General features: G+C 45.1%; 1 protein-coding gene across 2 annotated transcripts in view; it reads right to left on the reverse strand.

Annotated features, from left to right (window-relative positions):
• LOC8042156 (cAMP-dependent protein kinase catalytic subunit 3) overlaps positions 1-25,195 on the reverse strand; it is a 129,177-nt gene that overhangs the window by 35,952 nt on the left and 68,030 nt on the right. For both annotated transcript variants that reach the window (XM_029982774.4, XM_029982773.4), the window contains exons 2-7: positions 18,297-18,462; positions 6,336-6,599; positions 3,764-3,883; positions 616-711; positions 459-516; positions 129-206 (exon numbers count right to left, since the gene is read on the reverse strand). In XM_029982774.4, coding sequence (XP_029838634.1) covers positions 129-206; positions 459-516; positions 616-711; positions 3,764-3,883; positions 6,336-6,599; positions 18,297-18,462 — 782 coding nt within the window. The remainder of the gene's footprint in view (positions 1-128; positions 207-458; positions 517-615; positions 712-3,763; positions 3,884-6,335; positions 6,600-18,296; positions 18,463-25,195) is intronic.

Below are 25,195 nucleotides of genomic sequence, written 5' to 3' on the forward strand. Positions count from 1 at the left end.
AGCCCAGCCGGGAAGAAAGGTGCAAGTGTGTTAGGGGACAGAAAGACTCTCACCAAAACAGCCGTTTTACTTTTTCTGGATCAGGGAGAGACAGGCTGAAGTTCGTTAACACGAGAGGATTCTCTCACCTTCAGTTTCTTTTCGAGAACGTCGTCCCAGTTCAGTCCCTTGAACCAACGGTGACGCTTCACGTCTTCGGCGCCATTCTGCAGAAGAAAATATAGAATTGGTCCTTATATATAAAATACAAATTCATATAATATATAAGATACAAATAAAATATGAATTTGTCCTCATAGAGTGAATGAATTACAAATAAGAATAGACGTTACTTTATCTTGATACAAAAACTTCAATATGACGGCGCCACAGTAGTTATCAACGTGCAATAAGGAACTTTATAAGAGTCAAACTTAGAAGCCAGTGTCAGTTGCAAGAATGTAGAAACCAGGTTTTACCTTCATACTCCCGAGCCGCTTCGTCCTATCGTTGACAAGGAGCTTTTTGATGAGGTCCCTGAAAAGGATTGGGAACAAGTCAACTTTTACCACAAGGAGCTGGGGGCTAAGAAAAAAAAAAAAAAAGAAGAGAATTAGAGGAAAACAAGCAACTCACTTGGCCACGGGATCGATATGCCTTGGCCATTCCACTTTTCCCGCCAAAATCTTCTCGTAGATGGCGAAAGGGTTGTCATCGAAGTACGGTGGATACCTGCGCATGAAACGGCAACGAAACAAACGGCGCATTTAAGCGAATAAAAAGGAGAAGTGCGACGCTTTATAAAAGTGTCGCGTACTGATAGACAACATGAACGGCACAATAATTCACTTTTTGACACTGGCGTTTTGATTCTTTGCGACACTTATGATTGGTGACAGGTTAAAAAACCCAGCTCCGCCTCCTGCACGTGCTCGTTGCTTTCCTCTGGGCTTTGGCTGGGCGGGTGACTAAGCGTTACCTAAAATAGAAAGCTCACACTGTAGGCGGAGCAAACGTCTATCGACAATAGCAGTTATCAAAATATTCCACAGTGACCAACAGACTAAATTGGGTGTGGCAAATACCAATCATCTCGCTGCTTGCAGTGGCGGTGACGGGCGATCGGCAATATCAGTATAAGCAGCGCCTTCCAGGCTGCCCCCTTCACTTAAGCGCAGGATATTGTGAATGGGTCAATCTTCACTCGTGTTATCACCTATTTTGGTGTCGATAAGCACCGATATTGCAATAGAAGCCGTAAATTAATAACACGTGTATTAATTCCTAATCTCACGTGATATTAGAAATTAGGCGACGCCTTAAAGCTCGGACACCATGACATAAAAAAGCGCGACACTCTTTTCCTTTTACTCTTTGAGCTGCTTTTCACCTAATACAGGTTTGGAGCAAGTGTTTGAAGCGAAGGTATTATACCAAATCGCGATTTGCACGAAAGAAAATCCCCAGAAAATAACAAAATGAAAGAAACAATAGTCACCGACGGCCTAAGAAACGCAAGGCGTGGCTTCACGCTTCTTGCTTTGTGATTGGCTCTTCGGTATTTTTATCGGCAAATGCTGCATTCTCATTGGCTCCCAGCGATAATAAAATGCCTCCGGGACTCGCAGTGATGCGATTGACCAGAATCATTTGGTAACACCTTTTGGAACAGCCAAAAAGTAAATTATAGCACTCTAAAAAAAGCCCGTGCATCTGCTTTCCCGCACAGCACTCGCAGAGCCAATCACCGCAACTTACGGAGGCAGCTCAGCGAATGACAATGCCGAAGCATATGTTTAGACCAAAAAACGCAGTCTGAGTTGTGACATTAAGCAATGCAAGCGTGACATTTTGCATTGCTTAATGTCACAACTCAGACTGCGTTTTTTGGTCTAAACATATGTTTTGGCATCGTCATTCGCTGAGCTGCCTCCGTAAGTTGCGCTGATTGGCTCTCCGAGAGTTGTGCGTGAAAGTACACTCTAAAAAAAGTCTGTGCGTCTGCTTTCACGCACAATACTCGGAGAACCAATAAGCGCAACTTATGGGGGCAGCTTAGTGAATGACGATGCCGAAACATACGTTTCGACCAAAAAACGCAGCCTGAGTTGTGACATTAAACAATGCAAGCCTGACGTTTTGCATTGCTTAATGTCACAACTCAGACTGCGTTTTTTGGTCTAAACATATGTTTGGGCATCGTCATTCGCTGAGCTGCCTCCGTAAGTTGCGCTGTTTGGCTCTCTGAGTGTTGTGCGTGAAAGTAGACGCACAGACGTTTTTTAGAGTGTAGACGCACAAACGTTTTTTAGAGTGCAGCAAAAGTACTCTCGGAGCACAAACACACACTTCATTTTTGTGCGTGCCGCTGTGAATATTATATGTTAAGGTTCGGGTGGTGGCCTATCCAACTATAAATAAGCCCATGCTTTGCCTTCACACTTCTGTGAGAAAACAGGTTATTTTTTTGTTGTTTTTTTAAAGGCAAGATTAGCTGTTTAGTTACACATGGAAGTACTTTGCGTGTCAACAAGGTGCTGGTCGATGAAGGACAGTATCGACTGCTGTGAATGGTCATTTTAGGCACAAAATAAAATGTAAACAAAATAGTATACTCCAATCAGATAATGTTAGAGTAATTTTGAGCACAAAAAAGTTGATGGTTAATTCAAGTTCTAAAGGTTGTAATAAAAAAAATTCTTAATTCAATATAAAAAAAGTTCGTAATTAAGTTATGAAAATTAATGACATTCTGTATGTAGAACCTCATAATAACAGAAATCGGCATGTGAACGATAACAATGCTTTCTTAAAATATACCAGCCAATGTTGTTCAGGTTATACTCAAGCTTCCTTCTACTGCTCACTAATTTATTTTTAGTTTATTTTATTGACTACCTCGAAGGGATAAAACATATATAAAGGTGACAACTAAACAACGGAGTTCCAATTAAACTAAAACCTATAGAGCAATTCCTATAAATTTTCTTGAGAGTACCCCGCTGAATCACGAATATGAAAAGATATCGCTAGAATACCGTAGTCTATCGTTAATAATAGTCACAGTATAATTAAGAATTTCTTACTGCAACTAAGGGTTGTTACATTACAACTCATAAAGCTTTTTTTTTTTTTTTTTAACATACTTGACGGGTGCGTGCTTAACGTCCCACTCTGGGAGAGTGCTTTCTCTCTAGCACTGGAATGCACTGCAGCGAAGCGAGATAATTAAAACTGCGTGCTTATTTTGCGGTTACCACTTCACTGCAGTACACAACCGCGCAATGGGAAACGCACTCAACAAAGCTAACTTACACGCCAGAGCAGACTAGAAACTCAAGAAATATTACAAAACTTCCGAGTACTGTCAGCGTTTGATACCGTTAGATAGACACCAAATAGGACAGTACGTTATTTGCGGGTAAGAGTGAATGTTCCGAACATTCGCACGAGCCTACCATAACGATCCGGAAGTGTAGCGGGGCCTAAGCCGTTTTATTTTTTAGTATATACAAAAAAAATTAAGTTCTTGGGCAGTGTTGGCGCAAGTTCCTCTCATTTGGGCTGATTGTAGCAGGACGTAGCAAGGGAAGCCCTTTGGCGCAGTGGCGCAATTTGCGCAGCAATCACATCACCGGTGACTCGCGTGGGGCGTGGGCAATGTGCGCAGAAATCCGATTAACGAGATATGAAGCATCTATCTGCCCATGCGCGCTGCCGACAGCAGCGCCACCACGCTGGCGCGTCGTCATAGGGTTGAGTCGGTGAGCGTGAGGATACTGACCCTGCGAGCATCTCGTAGACGAGCACCCCGAGCGCCCACCAGTCGACGGCTCGATTGTGGCCCTTGCTCTGGATGATCTCCGGGGCAAGGTACTCGGGAGTGCCGCACAGCGTCCACGTCCTGAGGGACGACAGTCGTGTCATGGTTAATAGGGAGACTCCGCTTTATAGACCACATTTCCGGGGACTGTGAGGTTATGAAGAGGAGCGTTTCTGACTCGTTATATTATAAACAACTCATATAGCGGACGATTATTTTTTTTTTTGGGGGGGGTGGGGGGGGGGGGGGGGGGGGCGGGGGGCGTAGGTGTCTGTATTAACGAGAAATGACCGTAATGGCAGATCAAAAGGACTGCAGGGCCTACTTGGCGAATCATACTAATAGCAGCGCAAGCACGAGAGGACACATAAAAAAAGACTCAGTGTCCAATGTGTTAGAAGGTTACATAGAATAAGTAATATAACATTACTACACCTATTTGCTTACAATACAACTTGACTTTTTCCCGCATACCAAAACCGCTCCCACGCCTAGGCTATTTCCACAAAATAATCGAAGCATTAATCATTCCTATTTATAGTAAAAAAAAAGAGTGAATGGTGAAGGAAATATTATGTATGAACCCTGATTTCATTTTCCCACATTCAGGATTACATACAACGACACGCTCAATTTTAGAGGACAGATCTTAGGGTCTCAGCATGGTGCTAGTCATGCAATTTGCTGAGTTCTTCTGTAGATAGCTATGCTCGAATTTGAACTTGGTCCTCTTTTTTCTTTTAAAGATGATGCACGGGCTTTTACTTTCGAGATTATAAAAAGGAAACTATAATGTTTATCTGCAAAAGAAATCGGAGGAAAATTGGAGGTGGCGACACGACCGGCCCTTTCTTAGCAGATGGATGAAATGACTATGGCCCGAGGGAGGCCACATTCAAATAAGTCCTGGCTGGTTTAGAAACAATAAAAACACACATAAGAAGTAACCAGATGCTTCACTACTCAGAAATACCGGGTGTTTCAAGTAGCGGCAAGGCTCTTTAAATCGAGCGCAAAATTCGGTTTCTTAGCATATCGCGCTACGATTTTGTGCAGCGTTGCCCACAGATGGTGCATTATTTTTGGAAAATTTGAAAAAAGCGAACTTACCTGAGGAATAAGTAAAGAAAGAAAGAGGCTTGGCTCCTATGGAAACGCAGCAAAGGCACCGGTCTTCAAACAATACGACGCCGTTCCGCACGGGAGACAAGAGATAACGCAAGCGGTCTCGACGCCAACTGCTGCCAACGAACGCCAACGAACGAGCATACGGCGCCGAAAGCCGGCGTCTTTAACAGACGGTCTTTTGGACTCAAAAGCGGCGCGCGCTCCGCAGGCGGCGACAGTCGCAGAAACAAAAACAGGCGCGGTAACAACAATGAACTGCAAAGCAGACGACATAGGTACCACGAAAAATACAGTCAAAATAACCCGACAAAGCATTTTTTAATCGATTATGTGTCCATTGAATGTGTTTTTAGTAAGGATGATGAAATAATGCGTTGGCAACCGATATCAGAAAAGATCACGCCACTTCTGAGTCGAAAAGCTCGTCTGCTAAAGACACCAGCTCTCGGCGCCGTATGCTCGTTCGTTGGCAGCAGTTGGCGTCGCGACCGCTTGCGCCACCTCTTGTCTCCCATGCGAGACGGCGCCGTACTGTTTGAAGGCCGGTGGCTTCGCTGCATTTCCATAGGAGCTAAGCCTTTTTCTTTCTTTACTTTTTCCTCGGGCAAGTTCGCTCTTTGCAAATTTTCCAAAAATAATGCACCATCTGTGGGCAACGCTACACAACATCGTAGCGCGATATGCTAGGAAACCAAATTTTGCGGTCGATTTAAAGAGCCTGGCCGCTACTTGGGACACCTGGTACTACGTGTAATACAAAAAGCATGGATGAAAAATAGTGCTAGGAATCTCATTCTTTTTTGCCCTTTCGCGTGTCTGCAAACGCACAACCACTCTGTGCCTTACAATTTTAAATATAAAGTGGCTACAGTGGAACTTATACTGTGAAATGACCCAGAAAAATCTGCGGTTGCACATTGAATGTTCAAAATTTCCTAGAATATGCAATAAGATGGACGATCTTACTTTGTAAAATGTCAGTGCGTAGTTCTCTTCCTGTAAAAAATTAGACCAACAAATTTGCTAAGTCAACGACGGACGTCTTCGCGCAGCGAAGAGACGGAGCACTCTGTTGTCTGCTACACGTCATCCGTCGCGAGAGATAGCGTAATAAATTACATTTATCGTCTACTCAGTGGTCTGGGAACACGTCTGACGTTGAATTTGGCCAGTTTGTTGGCCTAATCTTTTTTTACAAGAAGAAAACTGCGCTTTAAAATTCCACAACGTAAAACCGCCCACCTGAACGCAGATTCAGTAAAAAGCTGAGTTTTCTATGTTCAGGCATCAATTTTTTCGGCTCGTTTTATAGCTTAAGATTCACTGTAGCCACCCATAGAAATAGATGGTCATTAATAAAACCTGCCGTGCAGTTTCGTGCTCGCAGACGCCACCGGCGACTCACCTGTCGTGCAGCTTCTTGGCGAAGCCAAAGTCTGTGATCTTGAGGTGCCCTTCCCTGTCCAGGAGCAGGTTCTCCGGCTTGAGGTCCCGGTACACGATGTGCAGACTGTGCAGGTACTCGAGGGCCAGCACGATCTCGGCAGCGTAGAAGCACCCCGTGGCTGAGCTGAACCGGCCCGCGTTGCGCAGGTACGTGAACAGCTCGCCGCCGGACACGTACTCGAACAGCATGTACAGGCAGGTGGCGTCATGGTGCGTCCACCGCCTGCAACCAGAGTGCTCCCATTCGTTGTTGTACATTGTAAGCATGCCCGGGGCATGCGTCGCGCGTCACTTCCCGTCGGCACCAACGTTAATACATAAACTCAGTTGTAGAACTCCTGCAGAAGGGGGTAACCACCCATCGCCCTCAAGTCCGCCACCCGTAGCCCCCCGTCATTTGAAGCGCCACCTAGAGGCCGCGGCTGAAAACTGTGTATTCTATAGAGTGGAGTACCATAGAACATGACCCCTTGGTGTGATTGTGTTTGTCTTGCATGTAGCTTCAAAATGCGGCAATGTTCGAGGCCTGTGCCTCGGGTGGTCCTTGGAACCAAATGGCTGGGCAGGACTGATATGAGCGACGTTTGGCAGCAAATGGCGGAGGAGCACTCGCTCGCGGCACGCGTCTCGCGCGTTCGGACAACAATGGTTGTCGGTACTCTCGAGAAACACGAAGTGTGAATTTCATTCAGGGACTTTACTATATACTATGGTCAAGTGTCATTTAGAGGTTTTCCCGCTCATTTTATTCCAAATCGTGGTCAATTTAATCCAAGTGCTATTCCATTTAAATCAAGTGCCATTCAATTTAGTCTCAGCGCTACCCAATGTAATCCCAAGGTCAGTCAATTTAATGCGCAATATATACAGGGTGCCTCCAAAATAAATTTACAGGGTCTTTTCGTCACCGCGAAAATAAACAACGCGTTCCCGAACGCTCATTCTCCGCCCAAAGGTAACGCTACACTTCGTTTCACCTTATGTTGTACCGCAGCGAAGGCTAGAAGCGCGAGCTCATAGCGTTGGCAGCTGCCCTTGGTGCACGAGAGCTTGTGCCGCCGAGATGTGCCCTAGAGCAAGGAGCTCGCGCTTGCAGCCTTTCCTGCGGTACGACACAAGGTAAAACAAAGTATAGAGGTTCGAACCAGATGCCAAAGTTTCAGCGTGAACCAATATCTTATTCAAAAGTTATAAATGATTTTTTTTTGTTGAAAATTTCAATGGGAAAATGGGGCCCATTTTCGTCCGTTGTTGGTTTCTGGCGCCCTAGAGCTCCATGTATTTGAGAGCTCGGTCTGCCGCCATTTTCCTATTTAAATTTCCAGAAAATCACTTTAAACTTTTGAATAAGATATTGGTTCGGACTGAAAATTGGGCATCTGGTTTGCACCTCTACCGCTTCCTTTGGGCGGAAAATCAGCGTTCGGAAATGCGTAGTTTATTTTTGCGGCGAAAAAAAAAAAACAAAAAAAAAAGTAAAAAGAAACCTTGAATTTGTTTTTTTTGGGGGACAGCCTTTACGTTTTTGTCTTCAGTGGTACCATGTTTCGTTTACACTTTTGATAAATTAGAGTAATTGTTTATACGATTTGATTTTGTTTGGGACCATTGACACGTTGATCACTATTTCGATCACTTAGAGTCACTAGTCAACGATTGACATGTTGATTACACTTTTGGTAATCTCGAGTTATTAGTGGCACACTTGACTTCATTTTAGCTGAATTGACGTTTTCTTTACTCTTTTTCATTACTTCGACTTACTATTGATACAGTTCATATGGTATAAGTACAAAAACAATTGTGATTACTCCTTTTATTGCTGCTCGCTATTACTGACACCGCTGGCTTGAAATGGATTTGACTTCTAATTACTTAGGCATATGAATAACACAATTTACATAATAATAGATCAACACATTTTTATTACTCTAAGTTCGAGGAATTATTGACAAAAATATAACTTCGTAGAAGTTCATTAGACATTCTTATTACTTCTTGGTTATATAGCTATTATTGACACAAACAACTCTATAGAAGTAAAATTTTCGTTAGTCAGTCGATTACTTTGAATTATTGTTGACGAAGGCAACTTCATATAAGTGCAACTGAGATTTGGATTACTTCTTTGATTAATCCGTGTTACTATTCACCCATTGAACTTAAACTAACTCAATAAAGTTAGTGGTTACTTTTCATATTTCCCCGATGTATTAGTGGCACAACTGAGTTTTTATTATCATTATTGACATCTTAATTACCTTGAGGAACAAGTGACTTATTTTACTTTCTATTGGTCTAATTGACATAATTCTCACTCTCATTATTACTTTGACTTTTTATCCAACCAACTTATTTATTATCAGCTCAGTTACCATTAGGATCACTCTTTTGATTCCTTCGACTTACTATTGGCTCAATGGAGCTTGATTCAGCATAATTGACATCATGGTTACTTTCGACATTACTTTGAGCAAATAATAAAGTAACTTATTTAGTATGAGCACGAGTCTTATTATGATTACTCTTTTGATTACTTCGAGTTACTATTTACTCAACAGACTTTATGTCAGCCTAATTGACATTGTGGTGTCTTTCTAAATTACTTAGTAGTTATTATGCAACCAGTTAATCTATTATGAGCTCCATTAACATTATTATTTTTACTCTTTTAACTACTTCGAGTTACTTTTGAAGCAAAAGACTTTTATTCGGCTTAATTTGCATTATGATGACTCTTTTGATTACTTTACGCTAATATTCAACCAAATGAATCATTATGAGCTCAATCGACATTACGATTACTCTTCTGACCACTTTGAGTTACTATTAACACAACGGACTTTAGATCAGTCTAATTGACATTTTGGGGACTCTCTTGGTTACGTCGAGTTACAATGCCACTCATTTATCTATTACGAGATCAATATTATTATTACTACTTTAATTACTTCGAGTAACTTTTAAGCCAATTACCTTCAAATCGGCCTAATTTACATTGCGATGACTGCTTTTGTTACTTATTCATCCAATTGATTTATTGTGACTCCTAATCATCCCAGGAGGAATGTAACGTTCTACAAATACAATTCGAGATAGCTTACGAAATAGTGCTTTACTCCATCCGTCACTTCTATGATTCCCTCTTTTCTTCTTCTTCTATCCCTGCTCTGCCTGGTTTCTTTTTCTATGTCCATCATCTAGCTGTCACATTATACCAACCTTTTTTTACTCATTCCTCCTGGGATGATATGGAAACACATTTCCGATGGTGGCGCATTCAGTGACATTTGTTTAAGAGGTATACCATATGATTTTTAGAATACCTTGCCTGGTAGCTGTTTTCGTCACTTGGTAGGGCCCGGAAAACTTTGTGTGTGTTCCATGAATGCTTTTCCTAACAATGACAAAATCGCCCACTTGAATGTTAGGGACTGAACGAAATCTTTTGTCAAAGTTTTTCTTCATTCTTTTCCTATAGAGCTCTTGCTGTTTATAGGTCTTCTTTTCTTCTGTCAGCACTAAATCATCTTTGATGCCAAGTTGTACATCTGCCGGCAAGTAAGGTGCAAGTCCGAAGGCCGCGTAGTTGGGACTACAGCCTAGGGCTGTAGTATGTGAGCGGTTATGATGGGCCACTGCTGCCTCAAGGGCACACTTCTAACCGCCGACGAAGTTCGGGTACATAAACAAGTACTGCTTCAAGTCTCGAATCAGTCGTTCTGCGAGGCCATTCGCTTCCGGGTGATATGGGGCAGCAAAGCGCAGTTCGATTCCCCTGGATCTTGCCCATTGCTCCAGTTTTTTACTCCGGAACGCAGGACCATTGTCCGAAACAATCACCTTGGTGTTCTTAAACATGTACCTTTCTAGCATTGAGATGACGCTGCTTGCGTTTTCTTTTCCTGCTCGTGAGGCAGCGATGCGCGTACACTCGTCTACGGCTATAAGAAAAGCTTGGGTTCTAGCCACTCCATCACCCCTCTTTCTTAATTCGGCGAAATCCAGATGAACTACTTCGAATGGGACATCCGAGTGAATTGGCAAAGTCATCTCATTGAATCGTTGCTTCTGCTTGGCTTTGTTCATCTGGCATTCGTGACACGAACGCACATACTGGTAGATATCTTGCTTCATTCTAGGCCAGCAGAATCGGTGAGCCAGTTTACTATACGTCTTCCAAAGTCCATCATAGCCGCCTGATTCTGGACTATCATGGTATAGCCTGAGAATGGAACTCACAGCCATGACTGGAACTTGAAACTTGCCATCGCTGAAAGTTAGATCTTCGGTTCCCTCCCACAGTCGAGTGTAGAAGACCTCCTCCGTTTCATGCCTCATCTCGGAAATCGACAGACGAGACAATGCATCTGCATCTTTAAGGTGAACTTCTGGCCGATGAAATACTTCAAACTCGAATTGTAGGAGTTCGTTTATCCACCTAGCTGTTTTTCCTTTCGGTTCAGTCATGCATAGGAGGAACGCTAATGCTTGGTGATCCGTGAAGAATTTGAACTTGTGGCCCTCGAGGTACGAGCGGAAGTATCGCACGGCCTTAAGAAGAGCTAGGGCTTCTTTTTCTGCTGTTGTGTAATTCACTTCAGGCTTAGAAAAAGTATATGAGTCTATGACAGAGAGCTGTTGAGATGTTGGCTTTGTCGGATTACGTTGATACAGAACAGCATCTGTACCATAGTGGGATGCATCCGTGTTCAGTTCAAAAGGCAGGTCAAAATCGGGTAAAATCAATACAGGATCAGAAGAAATCGCTTGCACTAGATGCTGGTACGATTCTTCACACTCGTTGGACCATTCGAATGGTACATCATGCTGCGGTAGTCGCGTAAGGCACCTTGTCTTCTTTGCAAAATCCTGGATGAAAGGCCTGAAATGTCCGGCAAGCCCAAGAAACACTCTAAGCGAATGGACGTCAAAGGGCTTTCGGAGGCTGGAGATCCGAGCAACGGATTCTTGCTTGGTAGTTTTAGACCTTCCGTCAAAGTTCCGCCCAAGAAATACAACCTTTCCTTGGAAGAATTCACTCTTTTTTACATTGATCTTAAGATGTGCCCCTTTCAAAGCTTCCAGCACGGATGCCAGATGTCGACCGTGATCTTCTTGACTCTTTGAATATACAATTATTTCGTCGATATAGACGTTACAGAACTTTCCTAGAAATGGGCTTAGTAGTTCGTTCATCATCTTTTGGAACCAGGCTGGTGAATTCTTCCAGCCAAAGGAAGTCTGTTGTACTCGTATACAGCAAATGGTGTTACGAATGCCAGTATATTTCTTGTACTCTTCCCTTAAAGGAACTTGTAAAAATCCTTTACACAGGTCAATCCTAGAAAATACTGTGAATCCTCCTGTCTCATCGATGATGTTGTCAATTCTGGGCATTGGAAAAGGAAAAAGTTCGGTTTGACGGTTAATCATGCGATAATCGGTACATAGCAGTAGTGATCCATCTTCCTTCGGCACGATGGTTATTGCTGATGCAAAATAAGAGACAGATGGTCGAATGATTTCGGCATCCAGCATGTCTTTTAGTTCTCTCTTTAGCCAACGCTTCTTTTCTAAAGATATGTTGTATGGCTTCCGTCTGACAATGGTGGTTTCCGCCAACTCGAATGGTACTTCGAAACAAGTGGTTGCGGGTGGGTATTTGCCCACAGGTATTATTTCTGGGTAGTTAATGAGTATATCATCAACCGATTCCACATATTCTACCTTTTTCTTTGCACTGGCAAGGTTTGTGCCAGATACTTGGACCGTATCATCCCAGTATATGTTGATGTGCATTCTCTTCATATCCGGCCGAGACAATAGCAAGTCATAATTTAATCCATTAATTACTAGAGCTTCGGTCTGGACTTGTTGGGATTCATATTGAATGGTCAGGTAAATCCATTTGGAGTGTATTTTCTTTTTTCCGTCGTAGCCTTGAACCTCGATTGTACGACCCTCAAAAGTTCTTTCACGATCGACAACCTCTTGGTTAACTATAGTCACAGACGCTCCGCTGTCGACGAGAGTTTTTAAAGTTCTTCCAATCACATTTACATTTATATACAAGAGTGTTGATTGGAACAAAAAGACAGTCTCCATTGTTGTCGAGGGGTGGGACTGTACACCCTCCATTATCAGTTTTTTGTGATTGTCTGGACTTCAGCCGTTTTACGGATCTCAAATGTTGCTAGGTGAGTCGCTGACTGCTTCTGTGCCACAGCTTGTGGATTCCAATGCGGTGGCTTTTGTCCAAGACTACCATATCTGTGCGACTTAAGGGGTGCTTCAGTAGGCTTCTGCGCTGCTCGGGGCCACGCATCTAAACAGAGATGTTGAAAGCAGTCCAGAAGGCCCTCCACAGTTTTGGGCGCTTTCACTTGGACCTGTTCTTGCAGCTCTTTCGGAAGTCCGTGAATAACCAGCGGGCCTACGGATCTGTCTGGTAGGGAGTAGTCTGCCATCTGGAGCAATCGTCGTTTTTTATAGAAATATTCCATGACACTTCCTGTTTTGTATTTGTAGAACATAGCTTTATCCCACTTCTCCACGGGATCCTCTTGAAATGCCGAATGAAAACTTCTTTTCCACTGTTCCCAGGGGTCGTTGAGATGGTCCGTTAAGTGGAGCTCATACCACTTTTTCGCCATTCCGGTGAGAAAAAGTCGCAGATTTTTTACTTTGTCATCGTCGGAACGCCAGCCATTCTTCTCACTAGCGTATTCATAAAATGACAACCAAGTTTCTGACTTTGTTGTGTGACCATTAAACGGGTCCGGCTTTACCATTCGAAAGCGTGGAGCTTCCTGGTTTCGTGAAAGTCCGACGATGGCTTGAAGCAGTTGTTGGTCTTGCATTATTTGTTGTTGTTGTGCAAGGAGCATCTGGTGGACAAGGTAATTTGGGTCCTCAGGGTTAATGACAACAGCACGCTGAAGGCTTTCGAGACCGACAAAGTTGTTTTGGGGATAGGCCTGCCTGGTTATTGCCTTGGGGACAGGCCTGAAAGTCACCTTGAGTTCCCAATTGGAAATCGCTTTGAAAGTTGGATTGGAACTCGCCTTGGGTTCCGGTTTGAGAGCCGCCTTGAGGACCGGCATGGAAGCGGAAGCCGTCTTGAGGATTCAAAGGGCCCTCCTCCGTGGGCTCTATGATAAAGGTCTGAAAATCTGCTACCTTTAGGTTGACCTTGACAGTCCTTTTCTGTAGGATGGCACTGACGTCCAGTCCTGTCTTGTCAGAAACGAGTTGAATCAACTCCCGAGTAGTGATACGAGGTGGTAGTGGAAATGCCTCCTCGTCTTGAGGCTGACAAGATGAGAAGACGAGGTCTTCTCCGGCGTCATCTTTTATAGTGAGGGTGATCCACATGATGGGATCCTGTCGGCTGCGCCAAAATGTAACGTTCTACAAATACAATTCGAGATAGCTTACGAAATAGTGCTTTACTCGATCCGCCACTTCTATGATTCTCCCTTTTCTTCTTCTTCTATCCCTGCTCTGCCTGGTTTCTTCTTCTATGTCCATCATCTAGCTGTCACAATCGACACGACGATTACTCGTGAATACTTTGAGTTACTATTGACACAATAAACTTTAATTCGGCAGGATTGACATTTTGGTGACTATTTTGATTAGAGGTATTCCACCAATTATTCGATTATGAGTGGAATTCGCAGTAATATTCTTCCTTCGATTCGAAACGAGCAGTAATCGAAACGGGTAGGGGTGGGGATTGAACCCAGGGATCCTGGGTTCAATTCCCACCCCTGGATGAGCATCGCATTATTTAATCGTACTAGAAACCGATGATCAAGACTTTACAACCATGGTTGCCGAAGTTCTAGACAGCTTTAAAGGCTGCATGAACCCTTTAAACATCACGCACGAACTTCCAGTTGACCACTCGTTAAGATTCCTGGATCTGCGACTTTTTATTTTACCTTATCATGTATGCTGGACCTATGAGCCCAGGGGGGAAAAGCCGCTTCTACCGTTCAACTCGGCGCACTCGAAACTTGTTAAGCGGAGCATTGTGCGGTTAAGTCTCAACAACGCACTTACAAAATCATGCTGCCATTCCGTGCAAACAAGCTTCAACGGGCAAGTCTCTCGATTAAAATGCGCAGGGTATCCAACCTCCTTACTAACATCAGTGGCCGAAAGACTCATCAAAGACATCAAGCAAGGGGACCACATTAAACAAAAAGAAAAAGACAGGGCCAAAAAACCGATCATTGTGCCATATATTCACAACTTTTCCTACGCTCTAAAGAAAATAGCTAATAGAGTTAACCTGGACATCGTCTTCTCAGCCCCTAACAAACTTCATAGCCTGTGCAAGCGAGTAAACACACCCACAAGAACCACAGTCAAGTGCACGAAGAAACATAAAAACAACTTCGTACAGTGTACCGAAAAGGCGGTCTACTCCTTCCCTCTAACCTGTGGACGACAGTACATAGGACAGACCGGACGGTGCGTCAACGATCGCCTTCGTGAGCACAACTGCACTATCACCAACAAAAACTCCGGACACCTGGGAATTCACTGCCGAGACTGTGGCTGCACAGCGCAGCTGGAGAAATGCACAGTGTTAGGCAGGAACTACGACAAGCTGACAAGAGAAATCATGGAAGCAGAGAACATTGCCAGGAAAAAGGAGAGATGCGTCAGCACTCCTTCCATGATGTTGTCCAACAAAGAACTTGAGTACTTAGCCATACAATAATTTTATGGTTTAGCTTCCTATTACAAAAGCACAGAAAAAAAGGAAGAAGAAAAGGGCAATCTTTTGCCATAGAAACCCTAGTCCCAAAGAAAGACGACAACGAAAATTGTAAATATAATATAACATAGAGTTGTCAGTCAGCGCAGTGTAAGTGGTTCTTTCTTTTGTATGCATGAAAGCTTAGAGTGCTTGTTTTGAGGGTGCGCTGTTTCCATGTCAGCCCCAAACTAGCGGTTGTACCGCACTGGCTAAATTGCTCACTTTCAGCTGAGACACCAAGCGGCCACTAAGGCAGACTAACTTCCGGCTATAAAAACGTACGCCTACAATTTTTTTTTTCACTTTCACTATTGTTTTACTTGTGCATAAAAGCACGCGAAATCGCAAGTCTTTTAAAGATATCTTCAGGCACTCGTATCCAGCAGTTGCTTGCACGCATGCGGACGCCAGCTGCACGCATGCGGATGCAAGCTTGCAAGCCAGGGCGCCATGGTTGCAATTGTCTATTATTAGCGTCACTATTACCATACCTGCGACGTCACCATTAGGACGAGTCTCAATTGTCGTAATCCCGCGCTGACCTATTCTGAGCTGAAAGTGACGTATGAGATTGCGCGTGAGAACAGTGCAGTAGAAATTTAACGCTATTGCACGCTTGACATCAACACCTTTTAAACTGATTTTGATTTCCGTCGATGGAAGCATACAGAATGCCACTGTAGATGTCGTTGTCAGCTCTGGGTGGCCATTTGTAAGAGAACAACAAAAGCGAAACTGTTGATGGCACACGTTGTCAGTAGACCATTACGCCGCTCGAAAAATGTAAAGCAGCCAAACTCGCAATGCAAACGAGCAAGAGGAGCGAGCTTGTCCCCTCAACAAGCCCTAAAAAGCGCCATTATACGAGTCACAAATGAGCGGCTAGGCACCTTTTCAGGGGTAGTCTACCATGGCCAAGGCTGCCAATCAAGCGTACAGCGCCATTAAAATAAAAAGAAAGAAAGTAGACACGCATTTTTAAATTATGATCATGCAATTGCGCTACGCTGCTCCGCGCATCTGTAAGATTGAACGCATATAGACCCCCTACAGACTGATTAAACTGAACAGAGCTGTCGCTATTGTAGGCGTTTTACAATATTTTTTCTTAAACTAAAATGGTTTAGTCTGTTCGATATGAACCAGCATAACTGGATCTATTTGATGCTTTAAACACTATTAGCCCCTTCCAACAGTGAAGAATTAAAGCACACAAAAAACATTGTAACTACTACAGTTTGTTGGAGGTTACGAGTAGCAGGACAAGCTCATTTCGCAAAACCCTCTACTTTTTCCATTTCAGCAGAGCGAACGCTGGAGAGGAGGCGGGTGGAGAGGAGGAAACCAGCAATCATGGCGATTAGAGAGTTTTGTCGGATGGGCTTGTACTGATACGATCTTAAGCGGCAAGATATTTTAAGAGAATACTGTAGGGTGTCCCAAACTAACTTTCCGCTGTTAAACGAGCCGGAAAAATGGGCCCCTGCACAAAGGAACCTCAAACTTCCATCGAATGTGCACTGAGCAGGTCAGTTTTACCGTGGGAAAATTATATTTCTGTAAACAAGTTAGAGCAAAAAACTCGTCAAAGTTAAGGCCTGGATGGGTTCGCAAACAACCCAATCACTCAGGGACGCCATTCACTCTTGGCGCCATCTCCCGATAGGCGCAGCGAGCAGACGACGCACCCTGTTTTCTGCTCGCTGCGCCTATAGGGAGATGGCGCCACACGTAAACAGCGTTGATAACTCGGTCATCTGCAAACGCGCCCGACCTTGAATATGGCAAGTTTTTTTTTTTGTTTTTTTTTTGTTTGTCTTTTTGTTCTCATTATTTACAGGAAGAGAACTACTCGCCTTAAAATTTCACGCGGCAAAACTGACCCGCTCAGCGCACATTCAATGAACGTTTAAAACTTACTTTGTGCGGATGCCGATTTTGCCGACTCATTTTAGAACGGAAACGATTCGCGTGGGATACCCTATATATAACCCACCCTGGCTCCGGTCCAGATAAGGTAGTTCTTACAAGCATCTCTTTATCCTTCACGATGGTTAAAACGACAAATTGACTGACCTCTGGCGTTTCGCTCGATATAAATGTGTATAGTGACCTGCATCTTATAAGAAACGTTGGGCGTGAAGTGTCACGGACATCTTATTATCGCTCCACAAACTAGTGAGATGGTGACAATCGCCGAGAAGAGCGCCCAAGAACCAATCAAAAATTAAGACATGCGAGCGGAATAAGCATAATTTAAGGTGTCGGTGACTATTCGGTGAGCCATTGTGTTCTAAAATGTGCCTTTGGCGCATCACAACGCAGAGCCATATAGCCTGCTCTCGACTCACAAAGCCAGGCAGTTCGACGACAAAGCCATAGATTGCCCGGTTGCAAATTTGGAGCACGATGATCTGGTAGCACAGAGCATCAAAGAGACTCTTCTCGGAGAACCTGGACGTCAGCGCACAGCTTTTGTAATGGCGGGGACCCGAAACGCACTTGTTCGATCGGGAGCAGTGTGTTTCGGCGTCTCGCCGTGGCGGGGCGCCAGTCACGTGGCTCTCCTCTCATCCGTTGTCTGCCGCTCCACCTTTTCAATTTCGGCGGCCACTTCCCGTGGCGATCTGCCAGGCTTCGCCAGTAGGGGGTATTCACTGGACACCATATTGGAAAGCGATGCTTAAAGCGCATGCTCAGAGCGAGCTCACATTGATAGGCGGCTAAGACCGGCAATCTTGATGATGCGGAATGCACGTTGCAAAAGAACTGCGGAAGCTCGCCGTCAGCACGCGCTCGACAGCTGCGCACACAGATATGGCCGCTGGTGAATACTCCCTATAGGAGGCTACGGCAGAACGCAAATCAAAGTTGAACACAGTTAACGTGCAGCTAACGCGCGATAACGAGGCATCCAAGCGCGCTGTCAATGGTTGGGGGAAAACAAAAGCACGTGGCCGCATTTGGTGGGTGAACTAACAAACGCACGAAGTGCACAAGAAAGAGCTCCTGGTCCGTGGCATTTTCGGCGTTCGTGCGCGCGGCACGTGATTTACTCGCTTCGCGAAGTGACGAACGTGCGTGTGCTGGGCTGTGGATTTGTGAACATTGGAAGAATGGTATGTAATGACGACGCGCTCTCACATGCGTATGATGAAGGGGTGCTGGACTTGAAGGAGAATGGCCTTCTCGTTCTTGACGTGCTCCACCTGCTTGAGTCGGATCACGTCCGAGATCTCGAGGATCTTCATGGCGTGGAAGGCGCCGCCCGGGTCCCGGCACAGGCACACACGGCCGAACGTTCCCGTGCCTGCAGAGATACGCGAGAAGGACCCAGTACTTCATTTAGATGGACACTTCATGTTTACTATGAGATCTATAGTAAAAGTATAGTATACTAAGTTTGCACTTTTTATGAAACACTTCGGAAAGTACTCTTAAAGAATATTCTATTATACTAATAGTATTCTAAGCATATACATTTAGTATGCGCACCTTTATAGCTGCCATACTGAATAAAAGTGCGGACAAAACCACTAATATGCAATGTACAGTCATAGTATGTTAATAAGAACGCCATTAACACGGACACCCCGTTATGTACATGACATTTTCGGGGACGAACTGCGTAAATACATGCATTTTATATCGTTATTATGGACAGCTCACATTACAGACCCTTCCTGGGGAGATTGGAGATGTCAACATTAACGAGACATCGCTGTGCTCTATAAGGATGTATACTTCACATATTGAAAGCATGTTCAAAACTTTTAAGTGTACAAAGATAGTATTTCTTAATTTAAATTTTTTTTTTTTTTTTTTGCCAAGGGTTGTTACCGACATCTTTCGTGTTTTGTTTTTATTTTGTTTAATCACTTTTACACAGGGCAACAAATCGACTTTTAAGAAACCATGTAGGCTACACTATTATCAATTGCCACGAACACTCACAACGAAATCCCCTTCAAATGGGCTTATAAAGTCTAAAAAGTATAATGCTTTTGCCTTTAATTCACTTCGTTTTCACCTTCCTCAGCAAAAATGTGAAACGTCCTCACTTAAAAAATTACATCTCAAATGACCTGGTCTGTTAGCGCACCGCATCTCAAAGCACGTTGAGAAAAAGCTCACGCTGCAGAACCTCCTGAGTTCGATCTCCACACCTGGCCGTTTTGATCTGCATTAGCATCATACCGCGGCGTGCGGTCATGTATCGTTACTGCGTTGTGCACGTTAAAGATCCCAGGCAAGCAGTGGTACTGCAATTTATAAATTTCTCATCTACAACCTAAACCCATGTTGCCGTACCTCAGAGTCAGTCCGACTACGATGTCTAAACGCGAACGTCAAATTTGGTTTCTGATTTCTCAATATTTAGAAAGCCGTTACGTCCATCTAAGGCTGCGTTTCAACAAAAGTAATAATAAAAGTTTGCGTTCTGAACAGCTTTTACGGTACAGTGAGAACTAAACTATTTCTAAGTAACAAGATTAATGAGGTGCAGAAGGACTGAGGGCGCCTTTTTCATCTTCTGTCATCTCAGGTGTTCGTAGTTCGTAGTTGAACTATATGACTGGCATTTTTTCTGGTGACTTTTAGTTTGACTAACGAGGGAGGGGGGTGTCTGTTTTTTTGTTGCAAATTAAAAGCCCATACACACGTTTGCGCTTCAATGCGTTTCAGTGCGGAACTGCGTCCTTGCGGTCGAGTGGTTGATTGCTGTACAATGCGCGTCGTCGCTTAGCGCGCGGTATAGCGCAACGCATGAAAGTAAAACCGTGCTCAACTACCCCCACGTGGCAGCCTTTACGGAGTGTAGCGGGAGACCAATCACACGCCGAGAAAAGAAAGGAAGGGTCACGTGCTTCTCCGTTCGGAAATGGGATCTTGCAATTTCATTTTGCGAAGCGGGGGGGATACGGGAGCAGCAGATTTTTCCGAGGCTGTCGTGGTTCAGGCTGGGCAGAAGCCGCGGAAGCGAGCGGGATCCCTTCAAGATCGGCCACCTCGATGCTGTCACCGCGCGTCGCCATGTTGCCGTAGAGCTCGGCTACCGTTTTTAGCCGCAAGCGACGATAGCGTGTTTATGTTGGCTCTTGAATGCGTTCTACTGGCGTTTGAACTCAGCCGTGTGCGCGAGCTTTGCGCAAACGCTCTGTTGCAAGAAAACTCATCGCGTTCAAACGCAAATGTGTGTATGGGTCTTCAAAGGAATTGTTTTGCGAGTGTGGAAAACTGGCCGTTGGGGTATCTTTCTGTTTACGAAGTGTAAAAATAAACAATCAGCTGTGAGTGAGCACTCGTGTATCGCACGTGTCTTTTTTTGTCCCCGCTTTTTTGTGCTCGGTCATAGCCTTTATTTTAAAATCCTGTCAATTCCCCAACGGTGCCATTGAGCGCGCGGCCGCCGGAAAAAGGCGAGGAGCAGCGCCGAACGGTTACCCATATGGTAGCGCAGAGCCACTTCTGGGTAGCCCTTCAGTCAGCGCTGAGAGTACGAGCGGCCACTCCGCGAAACAACAACAAACCACAACGGATAACAAAGAAAGAAGGCTACCGCCGCGTCGAGAAATGGGAGGGGGGGGGGGGGGGGGCGTTATAGAGGAGGGTTGACGCAAAATAATGTTTTTTCCTGAAAAAAAAAGAAGAAAGTAGCGAAACGAATCGGAGCGCGTTTGTGTTTCCGGATTTTACCGCTGGGGCATTTGTTTGGCGCTGCCAGAGAGAGCCCCTGCGTGCACCCTCTTCCTTGATCTCCTTTCCCCTCTACAGCGGCCACGTTCTTTGGCGATTTGACAGGCGTTCTAGAATAAACGAGGCTATGGCTCTGTCTTACAATGAGTAATGAGATTATTTATTTGGAATCGGCATTCTGAAGTAGTAAATCGCATCACAACAAGTATAACTTCTAAAGTAATTCCCTCCATTACTCGTTACTTTAAAAAAATTGCTCAATTAACGCTATTTCGTAAGAAAAGCATAATCACCGTCATGCTTGCCAACAGGTGGCGTAGTGAACTTTTAAATGAGTCAAAATCACCCTTATTTTCTTTTTTATACATGGAGTTGGGCATTATGAAAAGCCCGTAACATTTCCTGGGTTTTCAAAATCAACTTTTTGTCTTCCGTTCTGGTTCAGTTATAGAACGTAAAAACACGAGCTAAAGAACGCTCCCGTAGGATGAAACAGACAAGTGCTCCCACGAGTGACATTTAATGTATCGACTTTAAACCCACGTCTTATGAAAACACCACGGCTGCCACGTGCTTTCACGCTCGTTTCAAAGCGTGACGTCTTTGTTCCACCTCAAAATAGGCGCGCCACAGACGCAACAAGTTATCCGAAACCAACCGAGCTCCATTGACTCTTTACGTCACGTTGCAATCGCGGGCAAGGCAGCTCGCGGAGCCCCAGGAGCAAGTGGACGAATGAAAGCTCTTGACATCTTCGAAAACACCGTCGGAACATAATTGGATTTGTAGAAATAAATGAATTGCGCAAAGGACAGGGACAGAGGCAGAAATGAGTACGACACACGGAGCGCAGACTTCCAACTGTTTATTTTTCGCAGACACAGCAGTATATATAACAGCAGCAATCAGTTTGCTGCTGTTATATATACTGCTGTGTCTGCGCCAAATAAACAGTTGGAAGTCTGCGCTCCGTGTTTCGTACTCGTTTTTACCTCTGTCATCGTCCTTTGCGCAGTTCATTTATTTCTACAAATCATGAACCAACTAGCCCGCCAAAAGGCATAATTGGATGCAGGGACGACCCTGGCGGTTACCGGAACAAAACCGTGGGAACTTGAGCCTCTTTCCTTTCGGAATCTTTCACCTTTCAGAACATCAATACTTCAGCCATCTTGGTGGCTAAAAACGTTATGGCCCGTTACCTCAAAGCTTCACCTGTGCTGGGAGTAAAAGCAGAGCAGCTCGGAGCACAAAACCCAGGGATCCTGAGTTCAATCCCCCTTCATTTTTATTTGAATGAACACCGTATACCGTTGTGCGGTCGTGTAGCACTACGGCGTGGTGCATGTTAAAGACCTCAGGCTATGCAGAGCGCAAAAAACGCCGAGCTTTGATTTACTCTGATTGGAAGGACCGTGAGTAGAGCTCAAGGCAGCAAGCGTTGAGGTCTACCCACTATCGATACAATCAGAGCCAATCAGATTTCGGCGTTCTGACGTCACCGCAACACTTAATTGTGCAAGAAGCAGACGAACTTGCATTCGCATAGTCCCCAACAGATTGAGAAAAAATAGTGCGCGACGAGCGTCCAGAATCATAGCCTTCTCTATACTGACACAGCCTAACAGATCGCCACGAGAAGCGGCCGCAGATATGGAAAAGGTAGAGTGGCAGAGAACGGATGAGAGGAGCAGCCATGGTGACTTGCGCCCCGCTGCGGCGAGACGCCGAAACGCACTTCTCCCGAGCGAACAAGTGTGTTTCGGGTCTTCGCCGCTGCAAAAGCTGTGCGCTAATGTCCAGGTTCCCCGAGAAATGGCTTTTTGATGCTCTGTGGTACCAGATCCTCGCGTTCCCTATCTGCGACCGGGCAGTCTATGGCTCCGTCGTCGAACTGCCATGCTTTCTGAGCATAGAAGAGGCTACGCCAGAATCTAATTATCTCTCCTGAGCCGATGCGAATGCGGCATTAGCCGTTACAAGCCGCCGAAGAAGCTATCAGGAAGCCAGAAGAGTGAACATAGGAACCCATCATACAGAGGAGGCACCGGACGTCCACTGGGGCTGAATAACTCCCCGTTGTTAAAACAATCGTGCACAACAGAATGTTTAGGAAAGAATTAGGCAGGGACACTTAAGACTGCTTACGTGTGGGAATGCGGAAGCATGACGCACGCACTAGGCACAGCTTTAGTCAGCCGGAACCGTGGAGCCGCCGTGGCGTCAGAGGAGCGTGCTCCGTCTTGCACCCCGAAGGCCCGGGTTTGATTCCCACCCAGGCCGAATTCTACACAATTTCCTTTTCAAAGCCAGAAACCTCCCTGAGAAACTTTTCGCGGCAAAAGGGAATTTAGGTGCCGTTTCGCTGCTATTGACAACGCCCAGTCAATGGTAATTTATTTGCCGTTTTCGCCGGCTTCACCGGATATGCTCAATCAGACAGTTAATGCTTTCGCACTAAAATATCTTCTTATCTCCAAGATAATTAAAATAATCCGCGATTGAGCAAAACGATATCCACAGAGCTTTCTGTAACCGCATCTGAAGTTGGGAAAAGTCGCATTTTCGAACCGCGTAACTATCGCCCATTCCGCCAGCTCGGGTTCGACGGTGCAAGCCGCGGGGCGAGTCAAGCAGCGCGGAAAGCGAAACGTCACAGCGTTCACGTCTTTTATTTACGAGCTAATCTGTCTGCTGATCCAGTCAAGCGCAGATAGTGCGCCGTGACTTCGCGTTTTTACTCTGTGCGTACGCGATTGCTTGTCTTAGGCTTTCACACAGCGCTCGGACTTAAGCTGAAAGATAGTTAATACACCAACACCCTGTTTACAAACAATCCCGCGTTTGCCCACACCAGGTGTGGGTAGTGCGTCTGCGCAGAAAGCAGATTCGCGCGAGATGAAGCGTGCGCGCATGCGCAGAACTGACAGCAGAAATTTGAGTTGGTGTATGGATAACCAAATGGCGGCGACCACAAGGCAATCGGGGAATGTTAGTGTCAATTCACGTGTTTCGTTTACTCTCGTCCCTAGCCACCATGTAAACATTCAATATGGGCGACGGAATAATAAAAAAAATCAACCTGGAAATACTAATGAATAGAGGTGAGTCAAAACGAGAATGGCTGACGGCTACGCTTACATCCTGAATTTCTTGTATTACCGTGGCGACGGCAAAACACTGTTTGCGCCCATACTGGAAGTGACGACATTAAAGATTGTTGAGCCCTTGTGAAAATGTATATACTCTAAGCGTGATGAAAACTATTATCCGATAAACAAAATAAAAGGTTGCAAGTTATATTTCTAGACGTAATAAGTAAACAGCAGACTCTTTCTTCCTTCTAGGGTGTCCGTGAAAGGACGCGAATGGAAACGTTCCGAATCCGCGACGCCTAGCACGCGGCGCGATGCTGCGAGGGAGATGACCGCTAATAATACTCGCCGGCGCCGATGGGGCTATTTCGGTACGCCCTGTTACGAGTCCATCGACGGGAAAGGCGCCCAGGTGGCCCATCGGGGGGAAGGCAGCCGATTACGGAACGTGTCCCCGAAGTGGCTCGAGTCCCTCTTAAAAAAACAGCGGGACGGATGCGTTCCGCTGTTTTCCTCGAGGCAGCACTAGCCTTGAACGTGGCATGAAATAGCTGCCGCAGAGGATAGGGAGCATTCACTGGCGGCGGGAGCTGAGTCCGTGGCTGCTGAGCTCACACTGACGACGCGCTTGCACTGTTTTATTTGCAATGTGCGCTCCACGCCATCCAGATTGCCGGTCTTAGCAAAATATGAATTCGTTCTCAGCATGAGCAGAGACCAGCGTTCTCAGATGTGCCGCTTAGTGAATACACCCACGTTGGCAGCTACCTAAGTGGAACCACATGCAGCTCAAGTAGGACCACTTTCAGCCTAAATGGTACCACCTGCAGACCATGGGGTTAGAACGTTTGCAGCCCAAATGGCACCACTTGCAGCCCAGTGGCAGCCCTTGCAGTCCAGGTGGTACCACTTGCGGCCTACATGATACCATTTGCAGCCCAAATGGTATAACTTGCAGCGCAAATGACGCCATTTGTGAATCAAATAATACCGTCTACAGCCCAAGTGGCACCATTTCCGCCCAAGTGACGCCACTTGCAGCCCAAATGGTGGAACTTGCAGCCCAAATGGCACCACTTTCACTCCAAGTGGTACTTGCAGCCGAAATGTTACCACTTGCAGCCCCAGTGGTACCGCTTACATTCTTATAGTAATACCATTTGCAATTCCGCTTCATTTTTTTTTTTTTTTTTGCTTGGGAACAAGGAGGATAGAAGGGTAGGAGAGGGCACGACGCCAGCCGCGTAGCCT

The sequence above is a fragment of the Ixodes scapularis genome, unplaced genomic scaffold, assembly GCF_016920785.2.
Source record: "Ixodes scapularis isolate PalLabHiFi unplaced genomic scaffold, ASM1692078v2 PGA_scaffold5__190_contigs__length_132052651, whole genome shotgun sequence".
NCBI classification, from domain to species: Eukaryota; Metazoa; Arthropoda; class Arachnida; order Ixodida; family Ixodidae; genus Ixodes; species Ixodes scapularis.